Genomic DNA, 19,656 nt, shown 5'->3' with positions numbered 1-19,656 from the left:
CTTCTCCAAATTCCCTTGCAAAGACCCCTCCTCGCTCCTCCGGCCCAGCCGCAGCCGCAGCCCTTCATCCCGAGCCGGAAATCGATCTTGAGCTGAATCAACTAGTCTTTCTCCTCTTCGCTCCCCGCCTGCCCCCCCCCCCGCCCCCCCCTTCCCGCCTTCTCTCCCATCAGTCACACTCACCCACCGCATCTTCTCGGCCTCAGTCCGGAGCTCCGGCACCCCTTCTCCGGCCTTTCCAACGCAGACTTCCAGCCAGGGGGAGACGGGGAGAAACACCGCCCCCTTTATTATTCCCCCCGTCCCTCCCTCCACCCACCCCCCCAGCTTTCTTGTTCCCTCAGCTCCTCTAGAGCAGCCCGCAGCCCGTGTTTGAACCACAAGGGACACTATTTGGGTGATTTGGGGACGGCGTCTGATTGACCATCCAAACCTCCTTCGGGCCTCCCCTCCCTGACCCCCCCTCCCCGTGCCACCCCTCTACCCCCCCACCGGTTTATTTTCCTTTCCTTTTATAAAATCACGCACACACACGCGCACACACCCTCCTTCCGGGGTCTCTCTGGGTCATGAATGGCTTTTTTTAAAACAAAAAGGCAGGTAGGGAAAAGGGAAAGTGGCGGGCACTGTTGCTGGCGGACGGAGCTGGTTGGGGTGGGAGGTTATGGAGGGAGGTGTGGGGGGGTCCCATTCCGCCCTGCAGCCAGGATATACCAGTAGTGCCTTTGCCAGGAAAGAGGGGGGGGGGTCCAAGGCGTTCAGAGGACCCCCTGCCCTGTATTTTAAAAAGAAGAAAGGGCGAGATTTGAGAGAAGGGTCTTAGCTTGAGGATAACACACTCCGCCCGATTTATCTCTTGTTTGGCTGAAACTTGGAAGCACAGGTGGCGCTTTTGCGGGGGGGGGGGAGGAAGCAAGGGGAGCCATCTACCTAAAGACATCCTCCACACCCACCGCCCCTCTAGGATGTTAACCCGGGTGGTTCGGGAAGGCTACTGCGTTGCAAAAAAAAAAGAAGAAGAAGGGGGCTTCGTGGCACTCCAACCCCCGCCCCCCACTCCCCAGCGCTCTTGCTCCCCAGTTGGGACGAGGCTCCCGTGAGATGAACGTGGGGGAAGCGCGCTCCGGGACCAGACGCTGGTCTCCCGCGGAAGGTGCTTCCCCATCGGCTATCTTCCGCCGCCCTACCTCCCTGCACACATAGAGAGGGGGAGAGACAGACAGAGAAGGGAAAGGAGAGAGAGGGAGAGAGAGAGGGGGAGAGAGGGAGGAGAAAGGAGAGAGAGGGGGGAGAGGGGGAGAGAGAGAGAAAGAAGAGAAAGAAGAGAGGAGAGAGAAAGGAGAGAAAGGAGAGAGGGAGAGAGAGAGGGAGAGAGGGAAGAGAGAGGAGAGAGAGAGAAGAGAGAGAGAAGAGAAAGGAGAGAGAGAGAGGAGAGAGGGGAGAGAGAAAGGAGAGAGGGAGAGAGAGGAGAAAGGAGAGAGAGAGGAGAGGGAGAGGGAGAGAGGGAGGAGAAAGGAGAGAGAGGAGAGAGGGAGAGAGAGAGGAGAGGGAGAGAGAGAGGGAGAGAGGAGAGAGGGAGGGAGAGAGAGAGAGAGAGGAGAGAGAGAGAGACGGACCAGCCAGCCAGCCAGCCAGCCAGCCCCCTCCCTGTCCTTTCCCTCCGGCTTCCTCCAAAGCCTTTTCTTCGGAGCAGACAAGCAAAACATCCCCTTCGAGGCGGACAGTTCGCGGGTCTGCCTTTTCCTTTCCACCACCCCCCCTCCCCACTTTGGATGGCGCGGTGGGATGTCCGCGTCTGGGGGGGGCCTGTGGGGAGGGAGGGGGGCGTGTCGCTTCCCAACGCCACCCTTTTCATTCCAGGGAGAGGCAAGATTTAATTTTGCTGCCTTCCTCCTCCTCCTCCTCCCTCCCTCTTTCCTAACCCCACCCCCGCCGTCTCTCCCTTTTCGGAACCGGCCTCGCTCCGGAACGTCAGCTGGCGAAGCCCCTCGCCTCGCTTGAGCGGCGTGTGTGTTCGTCGGAGGGGGGTTCAAATTGAAAATAAAAATAAATAGAAATAGGGAAAGAAACGGGGGGAACCCAGCCAGCCCTTTGATTCCTGCGTTGAATTCGGACCTCGCGCCGCTAAAGGAGGTGCTGGTGGGAGGAGGGAGGGAGAGAGAGAGAAAGAGAGAGAAAGAGAGAGAGAGAGAGAGATTTCAGATCTGGTTGGCAGGAGCAAAGCAGAGCGAAGCGGACGAGAAAGAGGAATATTGCAGAGATCAGGCGTCTCCTTTGGAAGAAAAAAAGAAAAAAAGAATCACCCCTTAAGGGAGGAGGAGGAGGAGGAGGAGGAGGAGGAAAAAGCCAAAAAAATACAACCTCCGATGGGTCTGGCCAGCACATTCTGCCTTTCTTCCTTCTCTTTGGACACCGGAAAATCCCATCCGACGCAAGGAAGTTGAACCGGAGGGTTTGCCCTGGGAAAGGAGGGAGAGAGAAAGAGAGAGAGAGAGAGAGAGAGAGACGGGAGTGGGGGGTGGGTGGGGAAAAGAAGCCGACCCGGTTTACCATTCTGTACTCAGGATCCAAGCTTCCAGACCTCATGACCATTGGATTTCCTTGGGGCCACCGGGATGTGGATTTAATTCGGGTTCCAGAGGCAAAGGAGGAGGAGGAGGAAGAGGAAGAAGAAGACGGGAGGCGAAACCCACACTGTTGAGCCTGTTGGACTTGGAAGCCACCTTTATTTTTTTAGGAAAGCCTTGTTGTGTTTTGATGATGATGATGGTGGTGATGGTGATGATGATGATTTAACCGAATCCTGGAGCAGTGGCCAACTCTCTTGTCTAGAGATCTACGGTTTGCCATGGGATTGAAGATTTCCTAGCCTGGCGGTGAGGAGCATTCCTCCAGTTGTTGTTATTATTATTATTATTTTCCTTCTCTTGTTCATTTGCACCTTAAAGGATAACATTTATGAGATGGAAAATCGGGGACTGTTCAGCGCCCTGGCTTACTTGATGCTTCATGCTCCCTTGCTGCTCATAGTCCAGGGTAAGTCGACAAACTTCTCACCTTTTTCTCTCTCTCTCTCTCTCTTTACTCTAGGTAGCAAAATAAGGCAGGTTGAAACGTGGATAGCAAGGGGGAGGACGAAATTGGGGGGGGGGTGAGTGCCAAGAGAGCCCACCCTTCTGTACAGTTGCCACGGTTGTTGTTGTGTTTTTTTTCCTCTTAAGAAAAATCAGTGCAATGTTTATTAACACATCTGTTTTCTGAAAGGCAAAACACTTGCTGGGCATGTTGGTGAATAGAGAAATCAGAGGGAGGGGGGAGGGAGGAGGGAGGGGGAGGGTGAAAAAGAAACGACTCCCCTGTTATGGGGCAGCTATGGGTCCTAAGCAGCCCCCACCCCACCCCCGCCACGGTGGCGAGTGCGAGATATTTGAGGCTGAAGCCAAAGGGTGCATGCAGAAAGCACAGCCAAAGCTGCAGGATTGGGGGGCCAGCTGCACACTCTTGCTGCAGAGAGGGAGGCAAATCAAAGCTCCGGCGGAGGAGACTGTGGGAAATGGTGTGGGGGGGGGGCGGGGGGGACGACGACCAGGAACAGCTGCCGAAAAAAAAAACAGGGAGCAAAGCATAGCGTGGCTGGCAGAGCCCCGAGAGGATGTGGGCACCATCCGAGGGGAGGAAAAGAGGAAGGGGGGGTTCTGCAAACTTTGAGGGGCTCCTTCGCCGCTTGTCTGACATGGATGGGTGCCGAGACTGCAGTGATGGGGTGGGAGGTCTACCTGGTATTGGGGGCAGGCGGAGGGGTGGGGGGGAGAAGGGGGCGCTTCCCAGTCCCTCCTTCAGAAGGAGGGAGGAACTGGTGAACTTACTGGGCTGGCAGGCAGGGAGGGAGATGGGTGCCCTGTTGGTAATTTGAAGGATGACTTTCGTAAGGTCTTTGGCATTCCGAAGGGTTTGCTCAAATCCCTTTTCAGGTTTCCGCTGTTTTTCCGTGGTGGGTTTTTATTTTATTTATTATTATTATTATTTTCCCCTCGGTGTTTGTGATTGTCCAGGGAGCCTGTTTGTGGCAATGTCTCCCTGGGTTTAAGGATGCTGCTCTGGTGCAGTGTTTTGGCTTGCCTTTCTGGTTTTTAGCCAAAGTATCTGGGAATGTGTCTGTCTTTGCTTCGTTCCTTCCTTTTCCCCTTCCTCCTTTCTTTCCTTCCTTCCCTCCCTCCTTCCTCCCTTCCTCCTTTCCTTCCCTCCCATCCTCCCTCCTTCATCCTTTCCCCCTTTCTTCCCTCCCTCCCTCCCTGCCTCTATTCTCTTTCTCTCCTTCCTCCCTCCCTCCCTTTGCCTCTCCCTCTCTCCTTCCCTTGTTTCCCCTTCCTCCCTCCCTTTCTTCCTTCTTCTATTCTCCTTCCTCCCTCTGCCTCTGCCTCTTCCTCTCTCCTCCCTCTTTTCCCTTTTCTCCCTCCCCTCTTTCCTTCCTTCCTCTATTCTCTTCCTTCCTCCCTTTGCCTCTCCCTCCCTCCCTTTCTCCCTCTATTCTCTCTCCTCCCTCCCTTTTTTCTTCCCCCCTTCCTCCCTTCCTCTCTGCTACCCGCTAGTTTCCTTGTCCTTCTTTTTATCTTCAGCTACATTTACCGAAGTTCCTAAGGATGTGACGGTTAGGGAGGGAGATGATATTGAGATGCCTTGTGCTTTCCGGGCCAGTGGATCTGCCTCTTACTCCTTGGAAATCCAATGGTGGTACCTTAAGGAACCAGCACGAGAGCTCCCACACGAGTTAGCCGTCAGTGGTCCTGGCAGCAGAAGTAAGGTAATGGAAAATAAATAAATACATAAATAAATAAATACATAAACCCGCTTCCCCAATGATGCAATTACATTCTCCTACTATGAATTAATGTGAATTGCTACACCGTCTGTAGGGTTGAGACAAATGGAGTTGGCTTCAAGCAGCATTTTAGCATCCTAAGGAGAACACTGCATTTTCGGGGTTCTTTCTGTCTCGGGCGCTAATTCAGACACACAGGTGAAGTACAGGACCAACCCAGGAAGACCCTTTTATGCAGTCCTTTTCCACGGGTGCTCAAAATAATTTTGGACCTGTGGTCTACTTCCTGAACGCGGATTAGTCTCTGAAGGGTCCAGGGTGGGTGTATGAGATATCCAAATTTCAGAGCCCATCTCCAGGACATGATGTCACCAACCGAGCCTCTTGTGTGCATCGGGATGCATGTTCAGACGTTGCTGCTTGTTCCGCATGTTATGGTTCCTGACCACCAGCGAACGAACGACATCGCTGCAATGTATCAGGAAACCAGTGGTTTGCACCGTGGCTTTTCCCATTTGTCGAGCTGAGATTCGTGGGTTTCAATTTTCAAAAGAGTTCCGAGAGGCGATGAGCCATAGTCGAAGGCTTCAACCTTTGGATGCTTCGCATAGCATCTACTGGAAAGTTTGCCACTCAGATAAAAAACCACGCCAGGCGGGGGAGGGCATTCACCATTTTTCCTGGCCTTCTGAATCCCCTCCAGGATAGCAGAGTTTGACCCAGCCAGGCCCACAGTTTAGACTTCTTTGGTGCTGACGTAAACATGTCAGCTTCTAGAGATCAGATGGGAGAGCTGAGATGGATGCTGTGACTGATCAACTAATATTATTTCAGTTATAGTTCTGGTTAGGGTGGAGGCAATCCAGTCCTCTCATATGCAGACACCACATACAGTGAAATGCAAGCAATCTCTCTCTCTCTCTCTCTCTCTTTCTCTCTCGGTGAATGAGAGCAAGGTTGCTTTAGTGGTTCAGGCACCAGGCTTAAAACCAGGAGACTGTGAATTCTAGTCCCGCCTTAGGCATGGAAGCCTATCCCTTGGATAATTTGGGGCCCCGTCACATTTTCTCCACCCAACCCCCCCCTCACAAGATTGTTGTAGACAAAATAGGAAAAGGGGGGGAATATGAGATGCTATTATATTCGCTGCCTTGAAGGTGGGATGTAAAAATAAAGAATAAAATAAAATAAAATAAAATTATAGAATTTGTGGGCGGAATCCCCTCAGATCATTACTAAACTATACTGGGAAAGAATAGATGAGAAAAAAATGAATTTCATGCATCACAGCTTAAATGCTGATTTCTGTCCATTCTCAAAGCTCTTCAGGATGAGAACAGGATCTCACTCAGGGTACAGTTCTGGAAATTCTTGTTATTGCTTCCACTGGCACGTTTTTTAGGATTATCGTAGACCTTTACTAAGAGAAAATTTAGAGAAATGCTTTGGTGACATTTTGGTTGGTCCTAACGCCTTCCTTATAGATTTTCTTGTCTTTCATCTAACCTAGACATAGGTTAGATGAGTTGGGTAGGTAGGTAGGTAGATTGGATGGATGGATGGATGGATGGATGGATGGATGGATAATAAATGAATAGAAGGATGGATAACAGATGGATAGATAGACACATGGATAGATAGATGCATGGATGATGAATGGATAGATGGATGGATGATAAATGGATAGAAGGATAGATAGACAGTTGGATAGATAGATGGATGGATGGATACATGGATGGACAGATGGATAGATAGATGGATGGATACATGGATGGACAGATGGATAGATAGATGGATGGATACATGGATGGACAGATGGATAGATAGATGAATGGATACATGGATGGATAGATGGATGGATAGATGGATGGATAGATAGACAGATGGATGATAGATGGATAGAAGAATGGATAGACAGATGGATAGTTAGATGGATAAATGAATAGATGGATGATGGATGGATAGATGGATGGATGGATAGATGGATGGATGGATAGATGGATGGATGGATAGATGGATGGATGGATAGATGGATTGATGGACAGATAGATAGATGGATGGATTGGTGGACAGACAGAACTATATAGAATACAAGTTCAAGAAAGAGTAAGAAAAATATGATTGCAGTGAATAAGGGTAGTATGGTAAGGTTGGACTGGAGAGCTCCATTTTGTTACAAACTACCCTTTGAATCATAAAAATATAGTAAAGTGGGCAGTCCTTTTATTGGGTTGATCTTCATTCCTTCACAGAATGGGAATTACTTCAGTAGAGTTACAAGGAAGAGACATGCAATCATCCAAATAGGCCCACACATTTGTCTTATTGTAGTGGTGCAGATGTTAGACCAGGATTGGGAAGGTCAAGTCTACTCTCATCCATGAAAATTCCTGTGGGAGGGGGTGACTTGGGCCGAGTTAATCTCTCTCAGCCCAACCCAACCTACATGGTTGCAGGAAAAAGGAGAAGCAGATCCAGCATGCACCACTTTTTGCTCCTGGAGGAAGGACAGAATATAAACCTAACAAAAGTAATCAATAACGATTATTTAATAAATGTCCTGATGTTTTTCAAGAGGACGTTGTTTTCCCCAAAACAGTATACTTTGGCCCATGAAATCGGCTGAAGTCATCAAACAATTAAAATAACAGCACAAAGTTGGCCATCGGATGTCGTTCAAGCTCAGCCAATCAACCTGCAAAACCAAGAACGAATTCATGCAGGTCATATTCTTTCCATGCAAAGGGTCCAGAACAAAGCCATATTTAGGGCCTATCTGTCAATCAACGTATCAAACAAACAAACAGAAAAGGAGCTGATTTTATTTCCCGAAGAGGAAATGTCATTGTTAAAGGCCTATCCCTTAAAAGATTCCACCTCATAATCTTCCAACCAAACAGAGTATCTACCAGAGTGGTAAAAAAAAAAAAAAGTCAAAATGGTGACACACATTTAAAAAAAAAAAAGGAAACGCCCTCATAATCTATAAGGTGTCTGTCTCAAGGAGGGGGTTGGACTAGAAGACCTCTAAGGACCCTTCCAAACTTATGATTCTATGATTATTTTAAAATTGTAACACATACACACACCCATGAATGCCTTGACAGCCAAATCTTTCCTCCTCCTTCAAGCTAAGCTAGTAATTTTTCTCAAACCACTGTATGCTCCATATATGCCGTAAATAAAAGCTAATGCATAGGGTCTGAAAGGCAGTCATTATCTTAAAAGTCCTATACTTCTTTTTCAGAGGGTCCATTTCTAACAGGGGTGTATACAAGCATTTTTTAAAAAGTGCTTGTGCGAATATGTAGGTTTTGTTATGATCAACTGAATAGTGCAGGCCTTTTAACTACTACTGTCAAAATGAGTCAAAGGGTTTTCTGTTGTTTGCAGTGACTAAGTTGACTAATGATAATTAAATGGTGAGGTTTAAGTAGAAGACAGAGAAGGTATGAGGGTTTTTTTTAAAGATGATGTTTGAGTGGAATCTCATACTGTATGTATTTAACTATTATCAGTGGCCTGTCTGTCTGTCATCTATCATCTATCTACCTACCTATCCATCCATCCATCCATTCCTGTCTCAACATTTGTTATTTAACTTCTCATGAACTCAGAGGTTGGTCTTAAAACTGAACCCTATTTGTGTGGGAAACTGGGTTTGTCTTCTCTGCAAAGCCAATAAGCCAATCCTATTGAGATCTTAAAATTGTACTGCTGCTAAGCATGCATTAAATGCTCCCTCCCTTCCTTCTTTCCTTCCCTCCCTCCCATCCTCCTTCCTTCCTTCTGTCCTTCCACCCTCCCTCCCTCCCTTCTCCTTCCTTCCTTCCTTCCTTCCTTCCTTCCTTATCCTTCCTTCCTTCTTTCCTTCCCTCCCTCTCTTCCTCCCTCCCTCCCTCCCTCCTTCCTTCCTTCTGTCCTTCCTTCCTCCCTCCCTCCTTCCCTTCTCCTCCTTCCTTCCTTCCTTATTTCTTTCCCTCCCTTCTTTCCTTCCCTCCCTCTCTGCTCCTTCTCCTTCCTTCCTTCTTTCTTTCCCTCCTCCCTCCCTTCATTCCTTCCTTCTTCCCTCCCTTCTCCTCTGCCCTTCCTTCCTTCCTTCCAAAATAAATAAGATCTAAAGGACTGGTTCTCAATATGCAGATGATTTGTTCTAAATATTGAAGGGTTGTGGGGTCAAAATAGAGTTGAATATGCAGATGATTTTTTTCTAAATATTGAAGGGTTGTGGGGTTCCCCCCCCCCCACCATTCTAAACTCATTTGGGACTGGGCATGTCCACCCCACCACCACCCAGACGTTGCAGCTGATCTCTGCAGGGGGATTATTTATGTCTCCTCTTGACATGTGATAATTAAACGTAGTCCAGGAGAAGCAGGGGAAGACTTCAGAGGCTTTTTCCTAGCAGTTCTTGAAAGCTCGCTTCAGGCCTTTAACGCATGAGCACCAGTCACAGCAAGGGCTGATCTCCCATCAGCTGAATGAGAACCTCCTAGAGATCCACTTGCAAGATCTATGGATCTGTAGGTGGGGTCAGACAGGGGTGTCCAGTGGGGGAAGGGCAGGGAGTCGGAAAAGTGGGGAGAAAATGGCAGCTCGGTGCTACCATTATCTTGGCATTTCTTTTAATCCTACCCTCCATGGATCCCCCCTGCAGCCAAGACCCCCTGTGGAAGGGATTTAAAAAGATCTCCAAACAAAAATCTGTGGATCCTTTAGATGCCCCCAATCTTAGCAGAAGGGGAGGCTTGGCACGAAGACGCAACCTGAACCCCAAAATGCATTCAAAGGGAAAGGGGTCACCTACGTGTGAAGAAGGAAAAAGGGAATTTTACAGAGGTGGGAATCCTTATTTGTCTTCGTGACGGGATGCGCAAGTTCACCGCCCCTCCAGCTGGCTCCCAGAAAATTACACTTAGCATCCCCGCCTCTGTAAGATGTCATGAGAATTATTGAATAGGTCCGGGGAGGGTGGTGGGGGCTGCACTTCATTTGCATAGCTCCTCCCCTCATAGTACAATGGGAAGGCTCTGGCCTTGCAAACCAAGCTGTGCTTGGTTGAGAAGTCCACTCTATGCCTCTCTCCATCATAATCCTGCCACTCTAGGCTTTCCCCTTGTCTCCTACCAGACAGCAAACGATATTTCACTGCAATTGGAGATACCCAACTTCTCTTGGGCCTTGGCATTTTGGATGCCTTGCCATTTTTGTTTCCACCCACCCACCCACCCCCCGACTATCTTCTGCAAACTTAGCCTTGCTCATCTCTCCCAATTGTGCGTGATTGTTGTGACTTTTGACTTCTTTCCACCAATGGGATGGGCAGCCTGAATGTGAGAGAGATTGGTACGAAATGCTGCAGTATCGACAGAGGATGGAAAGTTGATGCAGGATGGGTCAGAATGCAAATGAGTATTTTAATATCTGAAACCCTGTGCAGCTCGCTGGGTCTCTGACAGATAGGCAGTCCTCTGGAGTCTTCACACTCCCTTGAGATTCCAGCTCTGCTGGAATTGATTTGCAAAAGCACACCGACACCCAGCCACCAGCTGCTCTTCGCCTGGGGTGGCATGTTAAGAGAACGGATTCGGCAAGGAAAATAACAATTCCGCGTTGGTGAGAGACCTTCTTTGGATGCATGGTACGTACTGGGCCAAGTCAAGCTTGACTGGATCTCTGCAGAGTTACGTCTGACTGTGACGGGTTCTGCTTTTCGAGTCTTCAAACCCAACTCAAGTGAAAATCATGGGGGAGGTTTCCTTCCCAACACATCTGGAAGGCAGCCTATTGGAAGCCGTTATCCTAAATGTTAGGAGAAAGGATTATTGAATGGAGATTGCACTGGTCTGTGGAGCTGAGAGATATGGCTTGTTGTCCATATCTATGGCCCAGTTTAGAGTTAGCACCAGCAATGGCATTTACCGCTCCATAGTGCTTTACAGCACTCTCTGAGCAGCTTACAGTGTAAGCATTATTTGCACATCGCCCCCAACAATCTGGGTCCTCATTTTACTGACCTCGGAAAGATGGAAGGCTGAGTCAACCTTGAGCCAGTCAGGACTGAACTGCGGACAGTCGGCAGAATCAGCTTGCAATGCAGCATTCTAACCACTGCACCACCAGGGGAATAGGAATAGGAACAAGAATAGAACAGAAATGGAATGGAATGGAATGGCATAGCACTTAGACCTATATACTGCTCCATAGTACTTCACAGCCCGCTCTAAGTGGTTTGTAGAATCAGTATCTTGTTCCCAACAATCTGGCTCCTCATTTTACCAACTTTGGAAAGATGGAAGGCTGAGTCAACCTGGAGCCAATCAGGATCGAACTGCTGCATTCTAACCACTGCACCATCACAGCTCTTACTACAATATTATCCGTTTGACTTAGGTACCTCCTTATTGCAACTCTGGACTGCTAGAAGAGAAGGCCGATCCTACCAAAATTCTCAGAGTAATGAAAAGGAAAAGAAAAATCAATGTCCAACCCACTTCATCAAAGCCCCTCCTCTTTCCTTTTTTTTTTTTTTTACACGTGTCACATATAAAAAAGAAGAGGTCTTGATCTCGGAGTTACAGCTGCCACCTTGAATTTTTTTTGACCTTGCTCCTGATTAGAATTTGGACCTGTTAAGACAGACTCTCTCTCGCTCTCTTAAACCAAGATCCTGCTCCAGGTTTCCCCACTATTTCAAGCCAAAAAGAAAGACCATGACAGATTTATTTTATTGGAAAATAATGTAATTCTTCTGGAAAAATTACAAGGAATGTATCAGCCATTTATACTTGGATGCTGCTGTGAAGCCTTTCTCTGATTAAGAAGCACTGACACCCACTTGCAGATCAAAATTGACTTCATCGAGAGTGATGCTCTTAGCCCTAATTAGCTTTGCTCTCTGCCAATACAGTTGTGGCATAGCCAGTTGCGATCAAGGAAAAGCGCATGCTAATTTTTAAAAGCAAGGTTCCATTTTCCCCCCCCAATATCTCCAAACATTAATCATTAAAGGATGCAGAATAGTTTAATTGTGTGTGTATTTTTTGCATAATTTCTTGTGATTTTCTCATCGCAGTAGCTACACTGGTGCATTTTTTTTTTTTAAAAAAAAAGCAGAGACTCACACCACTGTAGCTTAAATGTACCCCACAGTTTAAAGTTCACACTTCATATTGGGTGAGTTTCTCTACTAACTTATTGCTATTTATCTTCGTGTTTGTTAAATAGGCTGCCCGTCAAAATATCCCAAGGCGTATACAAAGCTTTGCTGCCCGATAATTTTAAATAATCCAATAAGAAGCTCAAAGGAAAATTAATCTATCAGCCAGAAACTAAAATCCTTCCAGCATTAGTTCAGCGCGCTGTTTCTTCTTGGGGAAGCAGTCTTCCTTCAGCAAGATGGGTGACATATAAGTTTGATTAATAAACTATTCCACAAAATCTGGTTAATTATCGCAGCAAATGGATGAACATGGAAACTAAGTAAGGTTGTGTCTCATTAGAACCCAGATGAGAGTATCCAGGTTGATTAGAAGGTCAAAAAAAAAAAACATGCTAAGAGAAATCTTTAGGATCATTTCTAGGAGAGTCACTGCTCAAGCAGGGGGTTGGACTAGGAGACCTCTAAGGTCCCTTTCCAACTCTATTATTCTATGTTCTAAGCTTCAGCATCCTCTGAATGTTGTTGCTTTTCTCAGCGTGACAAAAACAGTCTTGTGACATCAACTGCAAGCCTGGAGGGCGAGTGATTTTGTAACCCGTGTAGAAAAGGGACGGGACTTGGTATTACAATGCCCCAATTGTTCTTTCCTCAACCTGGTCCTCCCTTTGTGGACACCTCTACCTGGAAGTGTCCATAAAATCTCCAGGCGCTGAGTTTGACTTGATCAGAGATAGTCAAAGTCTTTTCACGCGGCAAGGTGAGAAATAACTGCTCTGCACTTAGGAGGCAATTCCATAGTTGAGGTATCTCCACTGAGGAGGACCTAGTGGATTCACATCCTGTAGGCCAGAATCAAAATGGGACCGCAAACAGGGCTTTTGAGGACATGGCTCAACCCAACAGTTGGTTGGCAGAGGAGAAAACAGAAGGCGTTCCTGACTGTGATTGACGCCCTGCCCTTGTTTTGACAAAAGATGCCACATGCCAAAAGGGCTGGGCCCTCCATCACATGGTCACAACAACCATTTTGACTATTTTTTTGACTTCCCTTGAGGAAATGCCCTTCCGGAGCCTCTGCGACCATCGTTTTCACAGGTTTTATTGTTGACGCAGATGCTGCCTTCACTCCTCTTGAGTTTTGAAAGCTTATTTCGATAGGTTCGCTCGGTATTTGAAAAGAGCCTCTTCTCAATGGCTTTGACAACAGACCTGCAGGGTGGGAAGAAAAGCTAAATAACGTATAAAGACATTAAAATGATTGCACGGTAGGAAAATTGATTTTCAAAGCTAATATTTGAATGCCGGGTCTTTCCCCCGCTTCGTGCCATTGCAATTTCACATGCCTGTTGGAATTGTATTTGCTTGAAATATAATAAATTAAGTGATTTCCAGTTCTTCTTGCCCTCAGCTGCTGCTTTTTGGTAGCAAAACTATATCTACACTTAGTCACGGTGGAGCAGTGGCTAGAGTGCAGTACTGCAGGCTACTTCTGCTGGCTGCCGGCTGCCTGCAATTTGGCAGTTTGAATCTGAACAGGCTCAAGGTTGACTCAGCCTCTCATCTTTCTGAGATTAGTAAAAATGAGGAGCCAGATTGTTGGGCCATATTTGTAAATTGCTTAGAGAGGGCTGTAAAGCACCGTGAAGCGGTATTGCTACATAACAGGAATCTTCTCAAGTCAGCTGTGGTTCACCCAGACCATCTACCCAATGAGTTAAGAGTGTACCCCCAATCCAAATAAATTAGCATGACATAAAAGGATTCTGAGAAGTACCATCCACTCCATCTGTCTGGAGAGGGAAAGAAACGTGGTTCCTGGTCTTCAGAAATCTCCCGTTTCATTTTTCTTCTTCCTTTCTTTCTTTTTCAGGCAACCAATAAGGATGCAACTAAGATCAGCGTAAGTACCTATCAAAATGCATGCATGCGGGGGGCGGGGCATCTGCATGGGGTTGTCTGTCTAAAATATTGCAGTGGTTCCTTGAGGTTAGGTTGACAAAGAGGCGCCCAAATGCAGCAGAAGTTAATTCAAGACGTTTGGAAACGAAGGCCTTTCTATCCATTCGTTGCACGCTCATTATCAATTAACAGGGAGGCCGTTATAATCAGCTAATTGCACTGCTAATAGAGCAGAGTCTGTCTTTGGCATAAGGATAGGTGCGGTGATGGGATCGGAACATTTTTACTACCGGTTCTGTGCGTGTGGCTTGGCTTGGTGGGTGTGGCAGGGGAAGGATACTGCAAAATCTCCATTCTCTCCTCTAACCTGCTTTCCAGCTCGGTTCTCCTGTGCAGGGCAGCCAAAGGAGACCCAGCCGATCAGCTGGGACTCGATGGGAGGCAGAGAAGAGATGGGGTTGGCGGGGCCAGTCAGAGGTGGTGTTTGCCAGTTCTCTGAACTACTCAAGGTGCTACTGCTGAGGACCAGATTATTTATACATTTAGAAGGATAAAATACTCTCTCCTTTCTAAGCTTGTACCACTTCCGAGATGTAGATGGGAATTCTACGTATTTGGATGAAAATGGTTGGGTTTTGTTTCAATGGGAAAAAAAAAATCTCCCCATTAATGGAGAAAAGAGGACACATTAACAGGAAACGGCCCCATTGTTTTGACTATGATCCAAAGGCATCCTTTTCATCGGAGTCTGCTAAAGTTCCATCTTAAAGCTTAAAGTCTGAAGCGGATAATTGGGGAAACGATAGGATAGATACAGAACACCATAGAACTAAGGTTTAGCCTATTTCCCCAAAATACAATGATCTGTGCTGTTTGGAGGGGATAAGTTTAATGGATAATCTTAATACCTCCATCAAGCTATTCTTTTATTCTCTCCTCTTTCTTTCTTTCTTTCTTTCTTTCTTTCTTTCTTTCTTTCTTTCTTTCTTTCTTTCTTTCTTTCTTTCTCCTCTCTCTCTTCCTCCCTCCTTCCCTCCTTCCTTGAATCTTCCTTGATGTTCCTATCTTCCTATCTTCCTCCCTTCTTTTCTTTCTTTCTTTCTTTCTTTCTTTCTTTCTTTCTTTCTCTCTTTCTTTCTCCCCTCTCTCTCTCTTCCTCCTTCCTTCCTTCCTTGTATTTACCTTCCTTCCTATCTTCCTATCTCTGTCCCTTCTTATCTTTCTTTCTATCTATCTTTCTATTTCCCTTCTTTTGTTTTCTTTCTTGCTTTTTCCTTTCCTTTTCCCTTTCCTTTTCTCTTTCTCTCACTCTCTCGCACGACAACTACATAATTGATATACTCTAATGCCAATTTTACATTTGTGGTGTGTGTCATTCTGGTTTCCAAACCGGTTTCTCTTCTTCTAATAAAATGATCCCAAACACTTTTGGGCCTGCTGGGTGAGCTAGCAGGGGTTTGTCCTGTGGCTGATTGCACCTTAGACTTCAGAGGTTAATCCATCGTTCACCCACCTCTGTCAAGTTTATTTTAGACTATATTACAATGGAACTATGCTCGTTCATTTAAAATACCCTTCTGTTATATATCACCTACTCTTTGTCCCTACTTTAAGGTGCAGCTTAGTCATGCTAGCTGAACCCTGCCAGACCATGCTTGTTAAGTTATGAGCTATTCAAATGCAGGTATAATAATAATGATGCCCTCAAAAAATTGAGGTATGCCATTTTTTTTTTCATCTGAAGACAACAGAAGCAATGTAAGATCCAGGTTTATTTGGAGAGCAGCTAGGCAAAAATCTAGATTTTATTTTACATTTACATTTCATTAAATTAATTGAATGCAGTTGAAATGTTACACATGGAACAGGGTGAAGCCTCAACTGAATTGGTCTCTTCTAGCTGTGTGATGCTATCGTTCTGTGATTTCCCCCAAAGTATTTCCATTTTTTCCTTTCTTCCTTTTTTTTTCTTTTCTCTTTCCTCCTCTTTCTCCTTTTCTTTTCCTTTTTTTTTCTTTCTTTTTGGATGAGAAAAGGGAGGGAGTGAGGGATTGGCTGGATGAGATTTTTGTGAGCTTTTGCAAAGAGGATTAAATGCAGACCCTGTATTGGTACTTTAATGAGGAGAGGAGAGCCCTGGGTTTTTAGTCTGGGGAACAGAAGCACAGAATGAGTGTCTGGATGTGATTGGATCCCTTTCTTTCTGTAAAAGGATGAAGACAGGATTAAGAAAGCCCAGCACGTTGGGGCTGATATTTTGACAGGTGATATATTTTAAATGCATTGTTGCTGGAAAGGGGAATGGCTAGGATTAACGGCCGGCTGTTGACTGTAGTAGAGAGATGCATTTAATTAAGGAAAGAAGGAAATGGAATTAGTAGCTGATTTCGGAGGAGAGAACCGGTGCTTAGAAATAGTCACTGTGGGCTGGAAAAATAGAAATGGACATAAGCAAAGACTAACAATGGGAAGGCATTTCATTGGGGAGAAGGGCAATTCAATTTGGAAGACGAAGAGCACCACTGAAAGGCTCCATATGTTAGCTTAAACTAGAAGAATCAAAGAACGATTTGATTTTAAGGCATGGGGTTTTTTTTAGTAACCCCATTGTGAACATTGCTTGGTTTTTGGCCTCTGTAAATAAACCAGTCTTGGCCATTTTCAAATCTTGATTCGTGCCTTGAGGCAATGAGGGAATGTGTTTGTCATCTGTTTCATAAATCACAATAAAACAAGCCAGGGCTTAGTATAATATGTAAACCTAAAATGTAACAAAGAGGAGAAGTAAGGTAGAAGCTCTTTGAGAAGTCCCACCTTGGAAATCCTGAATTAGGTTCTTTCTTGTGTTAGGACCATTTATAGTCCTGGGAGAGGGGATGGAAGAGTTTTTGCACATGATCAGGGCATTTTTTTGTGGAATGCATTCGCGTTTTCAACTTTTCTGATATACTAAAAGAGAGTCTGAGATTGCAAAGCTGTTTGTTATAGCTTTCAGTGAAATTCAGGTTAGTGCTACAAATCCTTCTTTGATTTATCCATCCAGGAAGGTGGATTTAGATCTTCATCCACTGAATGCCAACCTCCTTGAAGCAATAATCATTTGCTGTGGTCAGGAGGATGGGGGGAGGGGAGAAGAGAGGGTTTAAAATCGAGGAGCAGATATGAATGCCCTATGACGACGGAAACGTTCAAGAAAAATCCCTAATTATATAGAAAGGATGGCAAAGTTTTCAATCAGGTTTCCTGGAGAGCCTCATACATTGAGTTGGATCATGTGTGCAAAATGCCGGAAAGGCTATTATAGAGTGATTTGAGATGCACTGCTAGAAGCTATCTTATTTTCAGATCATGTGATTACAGGATGTGGATCAGAAGGTGGATTTTGCGGAGGGATTTATCGTATCGTTCCATAAAATGGCGGGGAATTTGAGAATTAAGAGTGCCAATCAAATGAGAAGGAAAGAGGGTGGAAATAGAAAGAGGGATTGCATTATGGAAGGGCCACTTCTGTAGATATTAGCAAGACTAACTTTATTTCTTGCTACCTCTTCCAGCCCTTGAGACCATCCTACTGTATGATTAGTAGATCTTTGGTCCATGAAATGGACTTTGAATTGCACAACATGTTGCCTGACTGCTTAATTGTCTCGCCTCATTAAATCTTCTTTAGATTTGACTGCACAGAGCGATTTATAACTAAGAGAAAGCTATGGGGAAATAAGGCCATCTCACCGTCTCAGCCACAAAAATAGAATACGGACTAGAACAAATGCATTGTGGGATGAGCTGCAAAAGGGGAAAAGGGTCACAGCACAGAAGAGGAGGAGCTAGAGACAACTTGGTACGAAATGTCATGCCTGGGAGATTCCATGGGAGCTCCGGTCCAATGCTCAACATATGATAGCTTCAAAAAGATCTAATAACCAATGGGTGATCAGCCATTGGAAGCCCATCAGTGCGGTTCCCACTAGAGTGGTTTGGACTCCAAGATCCATAAGCCCCAAACATTGCACAGTCCAAAGTATCTGGACGGTGCTGGACTGAGGAGGGCTACAGGGAAGAGGGTTCGTGGTTAGAACTGTATCATGTAGGCCTGGGAGGAGTTGGCGGAAGCTGCTTCTCTCTCTCTCTCTCTCTCTCTCTCTCTCTCTCTCTCCTTCCTTCCTTCCTTCCTTCCTTCCTTCCTTCCTTCCTTCCTTCCTTCCTTCCTTCCTTTGCATGTTGCTGGGATGGGAAGGTGGATTTACTGTCCACAACCTGCAGGTTTCATCTGGCCTCTCCCTAAAGGAAGAGTTTTTATCTGCTGTCTGCTATGAAGCAAATCCCCTCAAGCAGAAATAGGCGAAAACACCTTTGGGCATTAGGGGTGAACATCAGTGGGTCTTGCTTTGGCTCTTGTAGTTTTCTCCTTGGCTTAAAGGTGGAGAGTCCAGAGAGAACGAGAGTCACCCCAGACCTTCCCTCTTATGTCACCACTGTTGCTCCCTTTCCTCTTTCCTAATCTGTCCTTCTCTGTCCACAACCTCGACAGGCGAGTGTAGAAAAGTCTCCAAGGAAGAGCTAACCCACCGACGGCTGGCAGAGACCTTGCCAATGCTTGGTGCCCAACGGCCCGCTCACCCCCCGCCCCCCAACAACCCCACTCCCGCAGCGGGTCCACCGCGCCTAAATAACGTCTCCTCTCTCCTCTTTCCAGACGGTGCGCGTCCAGGGCAATGACATTTCACACCGGCTGCGGCTGTCAGGGGTCCGGCGGCAGGACGAAGGCATCTACGAGTGCCGGGTGTCGGACTACGGCGACGAAGACACCCAGGAGCATAAAGCCCAGGCGGCCTTGCGGGTCCTGGCGCGCTTCTCGCCTCCCGACGTGCAAGCGGCCGAAGCCGTCTCGCACATCCAGAGCAGCGGCCCGCGGAGAAGCAGCCCGCCCGGGCGAGCCACGGCCGAGCCGGGCTTGGGAGACAAGCGCCTCCTACCGGCGCAGGGCGAAACTGCCGCTGCGGCCGCCGCTTCCTCTTCCCTCTCTTCCTCGTCTTCCTCCTCCTCTTCTTCTTCTTCTTCTTCTTCCTCGGCGTCTTCGGAGTCCGCCGCCGCCTCTTCCTCCTCTTCCAGCCCCGCGACTGTGGCGGCGGCGGCGGCGGCGGCAGCAGCCTCGTCGGCCTCGCCTCGGCCGGCCTCCGCGATCGTCCTACTGCAGCAGCGAGGATCAGGTAGGTGGAGCCGCAGCGACACCCGGCGGGGAGTGGCGGAAGCGCAGGGAGCTGTCCGTGGTGCTGAGCGCCGGCTCGACCGGGCGGCCCACGGGAAGCTCCTTGCTCGGGGCTGTTCAGCAGGAAGACTCGCTCCATTGGAGTTCTACTTGAGCTCGTCTTTTTGTGACCCGTAAAATCCTCCTTTGGTGGTTCAGCTGAACATTCCTCTCGTTTTTTTATCTGGTATGCTCTTCTATCAAAGCACAAGGCAAGACGGGATGTTGCCCACCATCTTAGGAAATGGGTTAAGCTGGGAAGAGAGCAATTGACTCAAAGGTCTATGGAGATTCTCAATCATCCAGGTCATGGTTGTCCCAAAGGTGCCTTTTCAAGAGGTAACTGGGCTTTCTGGTTTTTCTTTGAAGACATTTCGCTTCTCATCCAAGAAGCTTCTTTGGCTTCTTCCATTCCCCACCATCCATCAGAGTTGAAGACGCTTCTTGGATGAGAAATGAAACACCTCCAAAGAAAAACCAGAAAGTCCAGTTCCCTCTTGAAAAGGCACCTTTGGGACAATTGGCCCA

At 47.0% G+C, this 19,656-nt stretch overlaps 1 protein-coding gene and 1 long non-coding RNA gene across 3 annotated transcripts in view; one reads left to right on the top strand and one right to left on the bottom strand.

Moving 5' to 3' along the window:
- LOC148124843 (uncharacterized) overlaps positions 1-280 on the bottom strand; it is a 139,007-nt gene extending 138,727 nt beyond the window's left edge. The window contains exon 1 of the long non-coding RNA XR_015744972.1: positions 184-280. This is a non-coding gene — a long non-coding RNA (uncharacterized LOC148124843). The remainder of the gene's footprint in view (positions 1-183) is intronic.
- A 1,883-nt stretch (positions 281-2,163) lies between these two features.
- Positions 2,164-19,656, top strand: part of VSTM2B (V-set and transmembrane domain containing 2B) — a 51,749-nt gene continuing 34,256 nt past the window's right edge. Inside the window, exons 1-4 of one of the 2 annotated variants that reach the window (XM_026713991.2) lie at positions 2,164-3,036; positions 4,617-4,801; positions 13,852-13,881; positions 18,577-19,090. In XM_026713991.2, the coding sequence (XP_026569776.1) occupies positions 2,964-3,036; positions 4,617-4,801; positions 13,852-13,881; positions 18,577-19,090 (802 nt within the window). In that variant the 5' untranslated portion in view covers positions 2,164-2,963. Of the gene's footprint in view, positions 3,037-3,702; positions 3,764-4,616; positions 4,802-13,851; positions 13,882-18,576; positions 19,091-19,656 lie in introns of those variants that run through there. The other variant, XM_087940657.1, reaches the window with a different exon arrangement.

The sequence above is a fragment of the Pseudonaja textilis genome, chromosome 11, assembly GCF_049901715.1.
Source record: "Pseudonaja textilis isolate UNSWEBS1 chromosome 11, rPseTex1.2, whole genome shotgun sequence".
NCBI classification, from domain to species: Eukaryota; Metazoa; Chordata; class Lepidosauria; order Squamata; family Elapidae; genus Pseudonaja; species Pseudonaja textilis.
This window is presented reverse-complemented; position numbering and strand designations above follow the sequence as displayed.